Source organism: Procambarus clarkii, chromosome 32 (genome assembly GCF_040958095.1).
Source record: "Procambarus clarkii isolate CNS0578487 chromosome 32, FALCON_Pclarkii_2.0, whole genome shotgun sequence".
Lineage (NCBI taxonomy): Eukaryota > Metazoa > Arthropoda > Malacostraca > Decapoda > Cambaridae > Procambarus > Procambarus clarkii.
In genome coordinates, this window is record NC_091181.1 from 21,455,375 (window position 1) to 21,473,273 (window position 17,899).

At 54.3% G+C, this 17,899-nt stretch overlaps 1 protein-coding gene across 1 annotated transcript; it reads left to right on the forward strand.

Annotated features, from left to right (window-relative positions):
* Positions 1–6,620: 6,620 nt before the first annotated feature.
* LOC123767020 (uncharacterized) lies at positions 6,621–8,618 on the forward strand. The gene has a single exon (XM_045756502.2). It carries the CDS (start codon positions 6,621–6,623, stop codon positions 8,616–8,618), a length of 1,998 nt encoding a protein of 665 aa, XP_045612458.2.
* The last annotated feature ends 9,281 nt before the right edge of the window (positions 8,619–17,899 follow it).

The following is a 17,899-nucleotide window of genomic DNA, read 5'->3' on the forward strand; positions in this document are numbered from 1 at the left end:
ACACCGCTGCTCGAGTGCGGAGTGGAGATTTCCGCGCCATCTATGGATCTGCACTCCAACCTCCAGGTATTAGGTGCAACTCAGACAACGCCATCTGTTGGTGAGGGAGAGGCATCGGTGAAAGGCTCCGGTTTCCTGCCTCAGTTAGAAAGTGAGGTCGATGAGGCTGACCTCTGGTGGGTGGCGTATCGAGGTCAACCCCATCTAGGTTGTGGCTACAATTTACAATTCCCCGGTGGATGGGTCTTATCCTAGCGTCACCCAGTAGACTGTCTAGCTAATGACGTTTTATGTTCACAAAGGTGACGTAAGGAGGCGATTGCACTGAGGAGGGCAGTTCACCTTGGGCAGTCCAAAAACTCTTGACTTGGTCCTGTGAGAGGACAAAATGGCCGCCGTCGGTTACAGCAGTGTTGTATGGGCCGACGTACCCGGGATTGGTCAGGAAGAGTTACGCGACGACAGTGGTGCGTCTGTTGAGAAATGCTGCTGTCTATAGCAAGAAATGCTCGCTATAGACAGCATTGCGAAATGCTGTCTATAGCGAGCTGCTATAGACTTCTGCCAGGGTGCTAGCAACCCCTGTATGTGATTGTTTGAGACCCTTATCAGCCAGTGTGTATCTGGAGAGTGGAGGTGGGGGTATTGGCACATCGTGACGATAAGGTGTGTGTGGACTGGTCCATGTTGAGGAAGGTGAACTCGCCAGTGATTGCCATTAGATGTGAACGACGTGTACCTGGAAAGTGGATTCACCGGGATTTGATGAACATTTCCAGTGTATTGTGTCCTGAGTGAAAGCGACACTTCGTAAATACTTGTAGTAATATATATATATATATATATATATATATATATATATATATATATATATATATATATATATATATTAGTGAAAGTTTAATTGTGTATTGTTTATTCCCCCTTTATTCTTTGCACTACTACGTGCCACAGCCAGTTCTTGAAAACTTCCCACGGACTTGGGGTTGGATAAAGAAGAGGTTATATAACAGCAAGAACCCGGTTACTGGCCCAAACCGGCCGTAACAACTACTGAAGAGTAACATCATCGGACATTAACATACAATATAAGAAGATTTGAGTGTGATCAAGGGGCTTATGATGGCATTACCCAGAGTGCCAGTGGGAGGGGCCAGGCAGCCGGGTAAACAGAGTGACTACTCGCTGCCTCACACTCGCGTTCATCACACTAGTCACTATAGTTATTATTTTGTTGTGGGGAGTTAAATAGATAATTTAAGTATAACTATGTTTGTATATTGTATATACAAACATAGCAAACAAAATATATAACAAACATATATATGGCGTCACTGGATCAGTGATGTCAAGCACCGTGTAGTGTGGGTGGGTTGCTTGTCGTCCCCATCCCTGTCCCCCCCATATGGTCCTTTATCCCGTCTAGAGACCACCAAACCTATCCCTGATCCACCAAATCTATCCCAGATGCACGAATCCTTTCCCAGACCCACCAAACCTATCCCAGACCCACCAAACCTATCCCAGACCCACCAAACCTATCTCAGATGCAGCAAACCTATCCCAGATGCAGCAAACCTATCCCAGATGCAGCAAACCTATCCCAGACCCACCAATCCTATCCCAGACCCCACACACCCCATCCCAGACCCACCAACCCTATCCCAGACCCACCAAACCTATTCCAGACCCCATCTAACCCATCCCAGATGCAGCAAAACTATCCCAGACAGTGCCGGCGATCACACTCAAGGTATTAAGACTATCGCATTCTACTACAAACAAGATACCTCGTCATCCATTACCCAATCCCCCCTCGTACTCACCACCCCCCCCATAACTCGCCATTCCCTTCTGTCATAACACCACTTACCCCTGCCTCACATTACTCGCCAATATACCCCCCCCCACACATTACTCATCAATGTTGAATGCGTGAACATAATGTTCACATTCCCTAAACGATGCATCAACTTTAAATTTTTCTATCAATCTAGTTATCACATATTTCCCCCCCCCCAGCCCCCCTCCCCCCTCTCTCGGCTCCCTCCCCTCCCTAGGCTCCTCCATACCCCCCCCCCAGCATCATTTACACAACCCGTAACTTTCATCTTCCGTCATAAAATAACACAGCGTAACGGTAAAGCTGAGTCTGTTAACGGTAGTGACCGTTGACTGCTGACCGTTGTCCCCAACGTACACATTACAAATCGCTATAAAAACACCGGCTCAAAAATCCACGTTTTGTACGTTTCTGGTTTAGCAATTTGTAGGTTGTGGTCAATCACGAGAACGGACTACACCAGTCGTCGGCTTAACTAGCGAACAGGCGCCAAGAGGCAGGTTAAAGAGTTGTCTCGAGAGGACTACGAGGGCCTCATCCCTAACAGAAGAAATATTCTTCGTGGGCTCCTACCATTTGCCGCGAAGTGTGTCCCCCGGACAGTTTAGCATGCAATATCCCCCACCAGCGCCAAGATATTCTCCCACAGGATAATGTAACTCCCCAGCTGACCTAACGATGCCTCAATAACCCCGTTAACACCTTGCCCTCGCCTCAATACCTCGCTTGTTTACAGCACCTGTACCGGAGGTTACAGTACCGGTACAGGCAATATGCCCACTTGTCCTGCCCTACCTCACGCTAGACTGCCGCCTCTGAGTCGGTCCGAGTGTAAGGAGAACCACCAGGAATTACAGGCAAAGCGTTAAACCTTGTCTATGTGGGGCAAAGTGAAGGGTTGGTGCTGATGGTCCCATCTGACCTCCCACTGCTGGGGTTCCAATCCTCTTGACCCGCCTCACAAGTGATTCCAAAGAGGCTTGGACATGTGACCAGCTAGCGGAGCTGACTGTAAGAAACAGGGAGGAGCAGAGAGGAAAGGAGTGATAAATGGTGGGAGATTAAAGGAAATAAACAAAATAAAGCAAGACAGAAAACGGAGGAAGAAAAGTCAGCAGTTTTAAAGGAAAATACGTCGGCATTAATGAACAGAGATGGAGGGAGAAGTTGAGGGCAGGGATGGAGAAGGACTTGAGGGCTAAGGAAGTGTACATCCTATATCCTCTAGATCCGGGTAGCTTCGGGCGTCAGGGGATACACACCTATTCTTCCGTTCCTGCTTCCTTTTCCTCCTAGGCATACTCCTTGCTCCCCCCTCCTCTCGCTTCATCCTCATCTCTTCCCCCTCTTTATCAAATTCCTCTTCTACATCCACTTTCAATCTCCTGAGTCGACCTCTTACCGCTGTCACTTCGTGGTCCCCTTCCTACTCTTCCCTCTTTATTTTCCTCCCACTTTTCTACCTCCTTTTCTGCCCATTTTACCTTCTTTTTCCGTCTTCTTCCCCTGCACCACGTCCCTCCCTTCCTCGTCTGTTGCCCGTTATCCCTATTACATGTTCACCTCTACACCTTCATCATCACACTATCATTCTCTGCCATCTTCTTCCTCTTCCTCTCTATGTCACCTCTTCCACCTGTCGTACCCTGTTCTCACTCGTCCCCTCATCTCTCTCCCTTCACCAGACTTCCCTCCCACCTGCCCATTCCAGACAAAGGGAAGCATGTCAGTGGTCAGCTCCGAGGTCACCGTAATGTTGTAGCTGGCAGGTTCGTTACCTTGGGACTGGATACCTCCTCCTCCTGCTCCGTCTCACCTTCCCCTTGGCCAATCACCTGGCCACATGACCCACAAGGGGGAGAAATTTGTAGTTTGGACCGGTTGTCCAGACTTAACAAGAGAGAGAGAGGTGTTAAGTCTGGACAACCAGTCCAAGAGAGAGGTGGACTGGTTGTGCAGACTTAACAAGAGAGAGAGAGGTGTTAAGTCTGGACAACCAGTCCAAGAGAGAGGTGGACTGGTTGTCCAGACTTAACAAGAGAGAAGTGGACTGGTTGTCCAGACTTAACAAGAGAGAGGTGGACTGGTTGTCCAGACTTAACAAGAGAGGTGGACTGGTTGTCCAGACTTAACAAGAGAGAGGTGGAACCGAACTGAAAGATATTTGTGTAGAAGTCAAGTATGTACAACACAGCCTAAGCCCCTTGTCGGAGGTGAAAGGAGACAAAGCCCCTTGAGACGGAGGACTCGAGAGGGCGGCAGGCCAACAAGTCTACGGTCTCGCCTACCCACATTTCACTTACTTCTTGTGATATAATTGATAACATTTATATCTATAAAATGATTATATGGCTACTGTTAAAGGGGGTCGGGGTCGGCCCCATTCCCTTCACACACCCCCATCACCGCTCCTCCTAACTACCATTCCCCCCCCCTGGTTTCCCCCATCATTTGCCATACTCCTCCCCTCATCTCCTCCTACCCCTCGACATCCCATTCTTCCCTTTCACTCTATCCTCTGTGTCTACCTATTCGTTCCTCACGCTCCCCTCGTAATCTTTACTCTCCCCTTGTCGTCTCCATGCTTCCCACCTTCACTCTCCCCTCATTCACTCCTCCTATCCTATATTCTCCCCTTCCCTCAGTTGCTATTCCTTCCAGTTGCTATATCACAACCGTTCCTTTGCTAAGCTTTACTCCCTTTCGTTACCACGTGCTCTCTCTCTCTCTACAGCTTCATGTTACCACGTGCTCTCTCTCTCGACAGCTTCATGTTACCATAATTTTATACATTCACGGCACCATCCTTGCCCCTCCCACCTTCACGGTCCCATCCTTGCCCCTCCCACCTTCACGGTCCCATCCTTACCCATCCCACCTTCACGGTCCCATCCTTACCCATCCCACCTTCACGGTCCCATCCTTGCCCCTCCCACCTTCACGGTCCCATCCTTGCCCCTCCCACCTTCACGGTCCCATCCTTGCCCCTCCCACCTTCACGGTCCCATCCTTGCCCCTCCCACCTTCACGGTCCCATCCTTGCCCCTCCCACCTTCACGGTCCCATCCTTGCCCCTCCCACCTTCACGGCCCCATCCTTGCCCCTCCCACCTTCACGGCCCCATCCTTGCCCTCAATCTGGCCACCACAAGAGGCGGGGGGGGGGGCGAGTGGGTGGCCAACCAGCCTCATTACCCACAGTCTGAGCCAGTTAGTAATTTGCTCCACCACCCGCTTCTCTCCCTCCTTCCCCACCTCTCTCCCCAACACTCTCTTACCCTTACTCACTCACTCTAACCCTAAATATCTCACTATCCCCCACCCTTCCTCCCATATTACCCAGCCCTCACTATCCCCCACCCTCCCTCCATCTCACTATCTCCCTATCGCCCCCCTTTTCATTTGTCAAGCTGCTCACTATTTCTACGATGAAACCCGTCCACACCGCCACCCTCTAGGTCTGTCTTATCTCTTATCTTCACTAGGTAAATTCCATAGTCTTCTTCACACCCTCAACACGCCGCCCACACCCTCACCCACAAGTGAACAATTGTACACAAATCTTCACACACACACTAGGTGTGTCGCCACTGGACCAGGTGTGTCACCACACTGGCCCAGGTGTGTATCACCACACTGGGGCAGGTGTGTGTCGCCACACTGGGCCAGGTGTATCACCACACTGGGGCAGGTGTGTCACTCCCTCACTAAAACTTCCAGTTTTTCTGTTCTACCTTCAGTTTTATCTCTTACATCCGTCTACATCTACTTCCTCCTCCTCTCTTTATTATCCCTCACTTGCCTTCCGTTCTCTATTCCTCTTTGGTGCCGTCTCTCTCTCTCTCACTTCGCAACTCTCGCCTCAGTTTTCCTATCCTACTCCTTTTATCCCTTCTAGTTCTTTGTTCCCTGTCTCTTGTATTTCATCTACTTTATCCCTTTTTCTTCTCTGATCACCACATTACATACTCCTTTTTTCCTGCTCTTCCACATGTACCACCAGCGATCATTCCTAACATACTCCTCCTTCCCTTCTTTTTCCATCTCTATATCGTCCATTCCATATTACCTCCCTCCGTCATACCTCTTCTCTTCCCTCTTCCCTTCGATTCCTTCCTGCCTCTCCCAATACACAGTGTGAGTCAGGTCACTTGTGTAGGGCCAGACAGGAAATTGGTGCTCCACGTTAATTATCCCCCTCCCTTTCTCTTGCCCCCACCTCCCTTACCTCCTCTCCTTCTCACTCTCTACCTTCTCTTCCCTCCTCTCCTTCTCACTCTCTCCCTTCTCTTTCCTCTCTTACCTCCTCTCCTTCTCACTCTCTCCTTCTCTTCCCTCGTTCCCACCCCCCTCTAACTACCCCTGGTACCAGAACAAGGCCCTCGGGACATGCAGACACTTTGCCAGTGTCAATTACACTCTCTAGGACGCCACACAGTGGAAACATTATAATCATCATTGATAAAAATCAACATTTTTTACCAATTTACAAAACGGACAATATTCCGGATTTTCCAACTGGCCGCCGTGTCAAACACCGAACCTTTCAGTAATTATAACTGGGATGGAAATCTTAAAAATCAGCCCAGAAAAAACAATGTAACCACATAGCCAACTGATACTATCCACACATGTAGATACACTATCCATACATGAAGATACACTATCCACACATGTAGATACACTATCCACACATGTAGATACACTATCCACACATGTACATACACACCCAAACGGTTCCTGACGCGCACATCCCACTGGGCACATCTGTAGCCAAGATGTGCCCAGGCCCCAGAGAGCCCTACGCCGTCCCAGAGAGCCCTACGCCGTCCCAGAGAGCCCTACGCCGCCCCAGAGAGCCCTACGCCGCCCCAAAGAGCCCTACGCCGCCCCCAGAGAGCCCTACGCCGCCCCCAGAGAGCTCTACGCCGCCCCGAGAGCCCTACGCCGCCCCCGAGAGCCCTACGCCGTCCCAGAGAGCCCTACGCCGTCCCAGAGAGCCTTACGCCACCCCAGAGAGCCCTACGCCACCCCAGAGAGCCCTACGCCACCCCAGAGAGCCCTATGCCACCCCAGAGAGCCCTACGCCACCCCAGAGAGCCCTACGCCGCCCCAGAGAGCCCTACGCCGCCCCAGAGAGCTCTACGCCGCCCCAGAGAGCCCTACGCCGCCCCAGAGAGCCCTACGCCGCCCCAGAGAGCCCTACACCGCCCCAGAGCCCTACGCCGCCCCAGAGAGCCCTACGCCGCCCCAGAGAGCCTTACGCCGCCCCAGAGAGCCCTACGCCACCCCAGAGAGCCCTACGCCGCCCCAGAGAGCCCTACGCCGCCCCAGAGAGCCCTACGCCGCCCCAGAGAGCCCTACGCCGTCCCAGAGAGCCCTACCCCGCCCCAGAGAGCCCTACGCCGCCCCAGAGAGCCCTACGCCGTCCCAGAGAGCCCTACGCCGTCCCAGAGAGCCCTACGCCGCCCCAGAGAGCCCTACGCCGCCCCAGAGAGCCCTACGACGTCCCAGAGAGCCCTACGCCGCCCCAAAGAGCCCTACGCCGCCCCCAGAGAGCCCTACGCCGCCCCCAGAGAGCTCTACGCCGCCCCCGAGAGCCCTACGCCGCCCCCAAGAGCCCTACGCCGTCCCAGAGAGCCCTACGCCGCCCCAGAGAGCTCTACGCCGCCCCAGAGAGCCCTACGCCGCCCCAGAGAGCCCTACGCCGCCCCAGAGAGCCCTACACCGCCCCAGAGCCCTACGCCGCCCCAGAGAGCCCTACGCCGCCCCAGAGAGCCTTACGCCGCCCCAGAGAGCCCTACGCCACCCCAGAGAGCCCTACGCCGCCCCAGAGAGCCCTACGCCGCCCCAGAGAGCCCTACGCCGCCCCAGAGAGCCCTACGCCGTCCCAGAGAGCCCTACCCCGCCCCAGAGAGCCCTACGCCGCCCCAGAGAGCCCTACGCCGTCCCAGAGAGCCCTACGCCGTCCCAGAGAGCCCTACGCCGCCCCAGAGAGCCCTACGCCGCCCCAGAGAGCCCTACGACGTCCCAGAGAGCCCTACGCCGCCCCAAAGAGCCCTACGCCGCCCCCAGAGAGCCCTACGCCGCCCCCAGAGAGCTCTACGCCGCCCCCGAGAGCCCTACGCCGCCCCCGAGAGCCCTACGCCGTCCCAGAGAGCCCTATGCCGTCCCAGAGAGCCTTACGCCACCCCAGAGAGCCCTACGCCACCCCAGAGAGCCCTACGCCACCCCAGAGAGCCCTACGCCACCCCAGAGAGCCCTACGCCGCCCCAGAGAGCTCTACGCCGCCCCAGAGAGCCCTACGCCGCCCCAGAGAGCCCTACACCGCCCCAGAGCCCTACGCCGCCCAGAGAGCCCTACACCGCCCCAGAGCCCTACGCCGCCCCAGAGAGCCTTACGCCGCCCCAGAGAGCCCTACGCCGTCCCAGAGAGCCCTACGCCACCCCAGAGAGCCCTACGCCGCCCCAGAGAGCCCTACGCCGCCCCAGAGAGCCCTACGCCGCCCCAGAGAGCCCTACGCCGCCCCAGAGAGCCCTACGCCGCCCCAGAGAGCCCTACGCCGCCCCAGAGAGCCCTACGCCGTCCCAGAGAGCCCTACGCCGCCCCCAGAGAGCCCTACGCCGCCCCCAGAGAGCCCTACGCCGCCCCCAGAGAGCCCTACGCCGCCCCCGAGAGCCCTACGCCGCCCCAGAGAGCCCTACGCCGCCCCCAGAGAGCCCTACGCCGCCCCAGCAACATATTCAGAAATACTAATTGGCGGCTTTCCCTTTTAATGTTGAAGCATCTTTGGGCGGCAGTATGCAAGTGGTGTCCCGTCCCTCTCATTAGTCTCCCCTTCCTGAGGGCCCGAGGGGAAGGAAGGAAGCTGATGGGAAAGGCAGAAGAGAACTAGATGGTACAAGGAGTGTGAAAGAGAAGACGAAGAAATGGGAAAAGCCAAGGGAAAGTGAAAAAAAATAGACGGTAAACATGAAATGAGGAAAGAGTGAAGATGGGAAACAAGGAAACACTGAAATAAAAATAATAAGGTCAAATGAGACATTAATGAGCACACGTGGCACGAGGCAAGTGCCATAATGGCACCCAGAAGGATGCCAGGTATACCGACGAGCCCCAGAGACATCTGAAAGGATTGGTTACAGTTCAGATTAGCGAACACGCGCCTTTGCGTAAGTGTTCACAGGCTGTAATTCATCTCCCATAACTACCATTAGGAGAATACAGTTGCAATTGGTGGCAGATGGTTACAGCGATGGTGGTTGACGATAGGTACTCCTCTACCTTGACCTGAAGTAGAGGGAAAGTTATGTCGATGAAGCAGGATACTCTCTCACTCATCTGTGGTGCTGTGTCACTCACCTGTGGTGCTGTGTCACTCACCTGTGGTGGTGTGTCACTTACCTGTGGTGCTGTCTCACTCACCTGTGGTGCTGTGTCACTCATCTGTGGTGGTGTGTCACTCATCTGTGGTGCTGTCTCACTCACCTGTGGTGCTGTCTCACTCACCTGTGGTGCTGTCTCACTCACCTGTGGTGCTGTCACACTCACCTGTGGTGCTGTCACACTCACCTGTGGTGCTGTGTCACTCATCTGTGGTGGTGTGTCACTCATCTGTGGTGCTGTCTCACTCACCTGTGGTGCTGTGTCACTCACCTGTGGTGCTGTGTCACTCACCTGTGGTGCTGTGTCACTCACCTGTGGTGCTGTCTCACTCACCTGTGGTGCTGCCTCACTCACCTGTGGTGCTGTGTCACTCATCTGTGGTGGTGTGTCACTCATCTGTGGTGCTGTCTCACTCACCTGTGGTGCTGTCTCACTCACCTGTGGTGCTGTCTCACTCACCTGTGGTGCTGTCTCACTCACCTGTGGTGCTGTCTCACTCACCTGTGGTGCTGTCACACTCACCTGTGGTGCTGTCACACTCACCTGTGGTGCTGTCACACTCACCTGTGGTGCTGTCTCACTCACCTGTGGTGCTGTCACACTCACCTGTGGTGCTGTCACACTCACCTGTGGTGCTGTCACACTCACCTGTGGTGCTGTCTCACTCACCTGTGGTGCTGTCACACTCACCTGTGGTGCTGTCACACTCACCTGTGGTGCTGTCACACTCACCTGTGGTGCTGTCACACTCACCTGTGGTGCTGTCACACTCACCTGTGGTGCTGTCACACTCACCTGTGGTGCTGTCACACTCACCTGTGGTGCTGTCACACTCACCTGTGGTGCTGTCACACTCACCTGTGGTGCTGTCACACTCACCTGTGGTGCTGTCACACTCACCTGTGGTGCTGTCACACTCACCTGTGGTGCTGTCACACTCACCTGTGGTGCTGTCACACTCACCTGTGGTGCTGTCACACTCACCTGTGGTGCTGTGTCACTCACCTGTGGTGCTGTCTCACTCACCTGTGGTGCTGTCACACTCACCTGTGGTGCTGTCACACTCACCTGTGGTGCTGTGTCACTCACCTGTGGTGCTGTCTCACTCACCTGTGGTGCTGTCACACTCACCTGTGGTGCTGTGTCACTCACCTGTGGTGCTGTCTCACTCACCTGTGGTGCTGTGTCACTCACCTGTGGTGCTGTCACACTCACCTGTGGTGCTGTCTCACTCACCTGTGGTGCTGTCTCACTCACCTGTGGTGCTGTCTCACTCACCTGTGGTGCTGTCACACTCACCTGTGGTGCTGTCTCACTCACCTGTGGTGCTGTCTCACTCACCTGTGGTGCTGTCTCACTCACCTGTGGTGCTGTCACACTCACCTGTGGTGCTGTCTCACTCACCTGTGGTGCTGTCTCACTCACCTGTGGTGCTGTGTCACTCACCTGTGGTGCTGTCTCACTCACCTGTGGTGCTGCCTCACTCACCTGTAATTGCCTCACCTGAAAGGGAGAAAAAAGGGTGTTTGCTGTAAAAAAAAAAATCCCAATATAAAACTCTACAGTAAACAAGTACTGTACACTGAAATTGGAACAAACAAGTACAGCGGCAGTACAACGAGCTCAGTTGTACAGCCTTGTACCACCCAATTACAGTTATAAATCATTCAACCAAATGCATAACAAATAAATTAAAAATACAAATTAATAACTGAATTGGATAAGCACATATGGAAGTGAAATAGATTAGCACATATGGAACTGAAATAGATAAGAACATATGGATCTGAAATAGATTAGCACATATGGAAGTGAAATAGATTAGCACATGGAAGTGAAATAGATTAGCACATATGGAAGTGAAATAGATTAGCACATATGGAAGTGAAATAGATTAGCACATATGGAACTGAAATAGATTAGCACATATAGAACTGAAATAGATAACCACATATGGAACTGAAATAGATTAGCACATATGGATCTGAAATAGATAAGCACATATGGAACTGAAATGGATTGGCACATATGGAATTGAAATAGATTAGCACATATGGAACTGCAATAAATAAGCACATATGGAAGGCAAATATAAACGATGAATTACACCGCGCCACTCACAGTTTCATGGAACAAAACTCTTTGTCAACAAAGGCGGCTATTTTTTAAGTCTCGTTTTCTGTTCGGAGAAAGAAAATGGCGAAGTGGAGTCATTTTTGTTTCTGGCCGGTACGCACAAACCGAACTTTACCTAACCTTACCTAACTTTACCTAACTTAAGAATCTAGCTACTTCATTTTTCTGTAAATTTATATTAATACCGGCGACTATGTTTAGTACGTATATGTACTATGTTAGGCCTAAGATAGAGCTTATTAAGCCTAAGATTGCTGGGAAAGGTTAAGTTTTATATTCATATTGCGGTTAAGAAAATTTCAAGTTAGTCCAAATTCGATAACTCAAAAGTCACCTTTATGGTGGTCTATAACTACATATTGGTAGTTTGGATCAAGTAGTTGCTATACGTAGTTTCACTTAAGAGGGGTAGGCTGGATAATAAGCCCAATAAGGACTTGTGGTTGAGATAAGGCAGTTATCAAGGGAAGCCTTAACAACCGTCCAGTGGTTGACAGACCTTGACCCCAGACAATCTTAATTAGTTGTATCTCGTATACCTTTAATTGAAATGAAAGAAAACTGCATTAAGATTTGTATAATGATCTATTGAATTTAATTATACTCTGAGCCCTTTAATTGATATTAAAAATTGTCCTAATACAAGGTATTATATGTGGAGTATTTAGGTATTTTCTCAAGATGTTTTGTGATTTACGTCAAAACTCTATTTTTTAATGTGAGCCAATTTGTTGAGGCATGCAATAACGCTGAATATATTTTGGTAATGAATAAAACGGGGCGCCCCTGCCACACCGTTGCTCTCACACCCCTGCCAGACCGTTGCTCTCACCCACACCCCTGCCAGACCGTTGCTCTCACACCCCTGCCAGACCGTCGCTCTCACCCACACCCCTGTCACACCGTTGCTCGCTCTCACACCCCTGCCACACCGTTGCTCTCACCCACACCCCTGCCACACCGTTGCTCTCACCCACACCCCTGCCAGACCGTTGCTCTCACCCACACCCCTGCCACACCGTTGCTCTCACCCACACCCCTGCCACACCGTTGCTCTCACCCACACCCCTGCCAGACCGTTGCTCTCACTCACACCCCTGCCACACCGTTGCTCTCACTCACACCCCTGCCAGACCGTCGCTCTCACTCACACCCCTGCCACACCGTTGCTCTCACCCACACCCCTGCCAGACCGTTGCTCTCACCCACACCCCTACCAGACCGTTGCTCTCACCCACACCCCTGCCAGACCGTCGCTCTCACCCACACCCCTGCCAGACCGTTGCTCTCACCCACACCCCTGCCAGACCGTCGCTCTCACCCACACCCCTGCCACACCGTTGCTCTCACCCACACCCCTGCCAGACCGTTGCTCTCACCCACACCCCTGCCAGACCGTCGCTCTCACTTACACCCCTGCCAGACTGTCGCTCTCACCCATACCCCTGCCAGACCGTTGCTCTCACCCACACCCCTGCCAGACCGTTGCTCTCACCCACACCCCTGCCAGACCGTTGCTCTCACCCACACCCCTGCCAGACCGTTGCTCTCACCAACACCCCTGCCACACCATTGCTCTCACACCCCTGCCAGACCGTTGCTCTCACCCACACCCCTGCCAGACCGTTGCTCTCACCCACACCCTTGCCACACCGTTGCTCTCACCCACACCCCTGCCAGACCGTTGCTCTCACTTACACCCCTGCCACACCGTTGCTCTCACCCACACCCCTGCCACACCGTTGCTCTCACCCACACCATTGCTCTCACTTACACCCCTGCCAGACCGTTGCTCTCACCCACACCCCTGCCAGACCGTTGCTCTCACCCACACCCCTGCCAGACCGTTGCTCTCACCCACACCCCTGCCAGACCGTTGCTCTCACCCACACCCCTGCCAGACCGTTGCTCTCACTCACACCCCTGCCAGACCGTTGCTCTCACCCACACCCCTGCCAGACCGTTGCTCTCACCCACACCCCTGCCAAACCGTTGCTCTCACCCACACCCCTGCCACACCGTTGCTCTCACCCACATCCCTGCCACACCGTTGCTCTCACCCACACCCCTGCCAGACCGTTGCTCTCACTCACACCCCTGCCACACCGTTGCTCTCACCCACACCCCTGCCACACCGTTGCTCTCACTTACACCCCTGCCACACCGTTGCTCTCACTCACACCCCTGCCAGACCGTTGCTCTCACCCACACCCCTGCCACACCGTTGCTCTCACCCACATCCCTGCCACACCGTTGCTCTCACCCACACCCCTGCCAGACCGTTGCTCTCACTCACACCCTGCCACACCGTTGCTCTCACCCACACCCCTGCCACACCGTTGCTCTCACTTACACCCCTGCCACACCGTTGCTCTCACCCACACCCCTGCCAGACCGTTGCTCTCACCCACACCCCTGCCAGACCGTTGCTCTCACTCACACCCCTGCCACACCGTTGCTCTCACCCACACCCCTGCCAGACCGTTGCTCTCACCCACACCCCTGCCAGACCGTTGCTCTCACTTACACCCCTGCCACACCGTTGCTCTCACCCACACCCCTGCCAGACCGTTGCTCTCACCCACACCCCTGCCACACCGTTGCTCTCACCCACACCCCTGCCAGACCGTTGCTCTCACCCACACCCCTGCCAGACCGTTGCTCTCACTTACACCCCTGCCACACCGTTGCTCTCACCCACACCCCTGCCAGACCGTTGCTCTCACCCACACCCCTGCCACACCGTTGCTCTCACCCACACCCCTGCCAGACCGTTGCTCTCACTTACACCCCTGCCAGACCGTTGCTCTCACCCACACCCCTGCCAGACCGTTGCTCTCACCCACACCCCTGCCACACCGTTGCTCTCACCCACACCCCTGCCAGACCGTTGCTCTCACCCACACCCCTGCCAGACCGTTGCTCTCACTTACACCCCTGCCACACCGTTGCTCTCACCCACACCCCTGCCACACCGTTTCTCTCACTTACACCCCTGCCACACCGTTGCTCTCACCCACACCCTTGCCAGACCGTTGCTCTCACCCACACCCCTGCCAGACCGTTGCTCTCACCCACACCCCTGCCAGACCGTTGCTCTCACCCACACCCCTGCCAGACCGTTGCTCTCACCCACACCCCTGCCACACCGTTGCTCTCACACCCCTGCCAGACCGTTGCTCTCACTCACACCCCTGCCAGACCGTTGCTCTCACTTACACCCCTGCCACACCGTTGCTCTCACCCACACCCCTGCCACACCGTTGCTCTCACCCACACCCCTGCCAGACCGTTGCTCTCACCCACACCCCTGCCACACCGTTGCTCTCACTTACACCCCTGCCACACCGTTGCTCTCACCCACACCCCTGCCAGACCGTTGCTCTCACCCACACCCCTGCCAGACCGTTGCTCTCACCCACACCCCTGCCACACCGTTGCTCTCACACCCCTGCCAGACCGTTGCTCTCACTCACACCCCTGCCAGACCGTTGCTCTCACCCACACCCCTGCCACACCGTTGCTCTCACTTACACCCCTGCCAGACCGTTGCTCTCACTCACACCCCTGCCACACCGTTGCTCTCACCCACACCCCTGCCAGACCGTTGCTCTCACCCACACCCTTGCCAGACCGTTGCTCTCACTCACACCCCTGCCACACCGTTGCTCTCACCCACACCCGTGCCAGACCGTTGCTCTCACCCACACCCCTGCCACACCGTTGCTCTCACACCCCTGCCACACCGTTGCTCTCACTTACACCCCTGCCAGACCGTTGCTCTCACCCACACCCCTGCCTGACCGTTGCTCTCACTCACACCCCTGCCACACCGTTGCTCTCACTCACACCCCTGCCAGACTGTTGCTCTCACCCACACCCCTGCCAGACCGTTGCTCTCACCCACACCCCTGCCACACCGTTGCTCTCACCCACACCCCTGCCACACCGTTGCTCTCACCCACACCCCTGCCACACCGTTGCTCTCACTTACACCCCTGCCAGACCGTTGCTCTCACTCACACCCCTGCCACACCGTTGCTCTCACCCACACCCCTGCCACACCGTTGCTCTCACTTACACCCCTGCCAGACCGTTGCTCTCACTCACACCCCTGCCACACCGTTGCTCTCACCCCACCCCCCACCCCCGTTGCTCTCACCCACACCCCTGCCAGACCGTTGCTCTCACCCACACCCTTGCCAGACCGTTGCTCTCACTCACACCCCTGCCACACCGTTGCTCTCACCCACACCCGTGCCAGACCGTCGCTCTCACCCACACCCCTGCCACACCGTTGCTCTCACCCACACCCCTGCCACCCCCCCCCCACCATTGTAAACCTCCCAGGGAGGTGTAATTCAGGGTTTACAACCAGAGGTGTACTGGGATTTATGCTCAATTATCCTGGATGACTTATAGTGGGGAGCCGCACAGTTTACCATAGTCTTTATCTGTTTACACCCTTTTAGTGAGCATGAGACAGGTCCTGTTTACACCCTCCTAGTGAGCATGAGACAGGTCCTGTTTACACTCTCCTAGTGAGCATGAGACAGGTCCTGTTTACACTCTCCTAGTGAGCATGAGACAGGTCCTGTTTACACCCTCCTAGTGAGCATGAGACAGGTCCTGTTTACACTCTCCTAGTGAGCATGAGACAGGTCCTGTTTACACCCTTTTAGTGAGCATGAGACAGGTCCTGTTTACACCCTCCTAGTGAGCATGAGACAGGTCCTGTTTACACTCTCCTAGTGAGCATGAGACAGGTCCTGTTTACACCCTACTAATCAGCATGAGACAGGTCCTATTTACACCCAACTAGCCCTGGTTCATAGGAGAAGGTCCTGTCTAACCCCCAACTAATCAATATGGACAGGCCCTATATACACCTTACTCATCCATATGGGACAGGTATTGTGCGGAGACAGGTGTTGTGGTAGACGAGGCTGGTGTTGTGGTAGACGAGACAGGTGTTGTGGTAGACGAGACAGGTGTTGTGGTAGACGAGACAGGTGTTGTGGTAGACGAGACAGGTGTTGTGGTAGACGAGACAGGTGTTGTGGTAGACGAGACAGGTGTTGTGGTAGGCGAGACAGGTGTTGTGGTAGGCGAGACAGGTGTTGTGGTAGACGAGACAGGTGTTGTGGTAGACGAGACAGGTGTTGTGGTAGGCGAGACAGGTGTTGTGGTAGGCGAGACAGGTGTTGTGGTAGGCGAGACAGGTGTTGTGGTAGGCGAGACAGGTGTTGTGGTAGACGAGGCTGGTGTTGTGGTAGACGAGACAGGTGTTGTGGTAGGCGAACAGATTAGGACAGTTAAGGATTGGTGCCTTGTCAATCCTCCCTCACCATGACTCTAACTTAGACCATATAATTCGCGTGTTACCCTTGCACCACCAGGTACAATATGGTAAGCCTGGAGGTTGATTGATTGATTGATTGACGAAGATTAAGCCACCACGAGAGGTGGCATGGGCATGAGTAGTCCCGTAGGTGGTAGATGGGATTGAATGTTGGTCTCTGGTGGTAGGCGTGGAAATATAGCGGGTGAAGCAATAGGTAATGGGTTTCCCCATTATCAGGGAAAGGCAACTATCCAGTAATGGGGAACAGGATAGCACTTGATAGGGATACGAGGAAGATCATTTGGGATAGGACGTAGGGAAGGATCGGTGCCCAACCTCTTTGACCATCGGGGATTGAACTTCGACCTGCAAGAAGCGAGGGCATTGTTGTACCGACCAGTCCAAGTGGATGGGTATATAGGACAGGTGTTGTTGCAACAAGTGTGGCGGGGCACTATGACAGGTGTTGCAGCAACAAGTGTGGCGCTGCACAATGACAGGTGTTGCAGCAACAAGTGTGGCGGGGCACAATGACAGGTGTTGCAGCAACAAGTGTGACGCTGCACAATGACAGGTGTTGCAGCAACAAGTGTGGCGCTGCACAATGACAGGTGTTGCAGCAACAAGTGTGGCGCTGCACAATGACAGGTGTTGCAGCAACAAGTGTGGCGCTGCACAATGACAGGTGTTGCAGCAACAAGTGTGGCGCTGCACAATGACAGGTGTTGCAGCAATAAGTGTGACGCTGCACAATGACAGGTGTTGCAGCAACACGTGTGGCGCTGCACTAAGACAGGTGTTGCAGCAACAAGTGTGGCGGGGCACAATGACAGGTGTTGCAGCAATAAGTGTGGCGCTGCACAATGACAGGTGTTGCAGCAACAAGTGTGACGCTGCACAATGACAGGTGTTGCAGCAACAAGTGTGGCGCTGCACAATGACAGGTGTTGCAGCAACAAGTGTGGCGCTGCACAATGACAGGTGTTACAGCAACAAGTGTAGCGCTGCACAATGACAGGTGTTGCAGCAACAAGTGTGGCGCTGCACAATGACAGGTGTTGCAGCAACAAGTGTGGCGCTGCACAATGACAGGTGTTGCAGCAACAAGTGTGACGCTGCACAATGACAGGTGTTGCAGCAACAAGTGTGGCGCTGCACAATGACAGGTGTTGCAGCAATAAGTGTGACGCT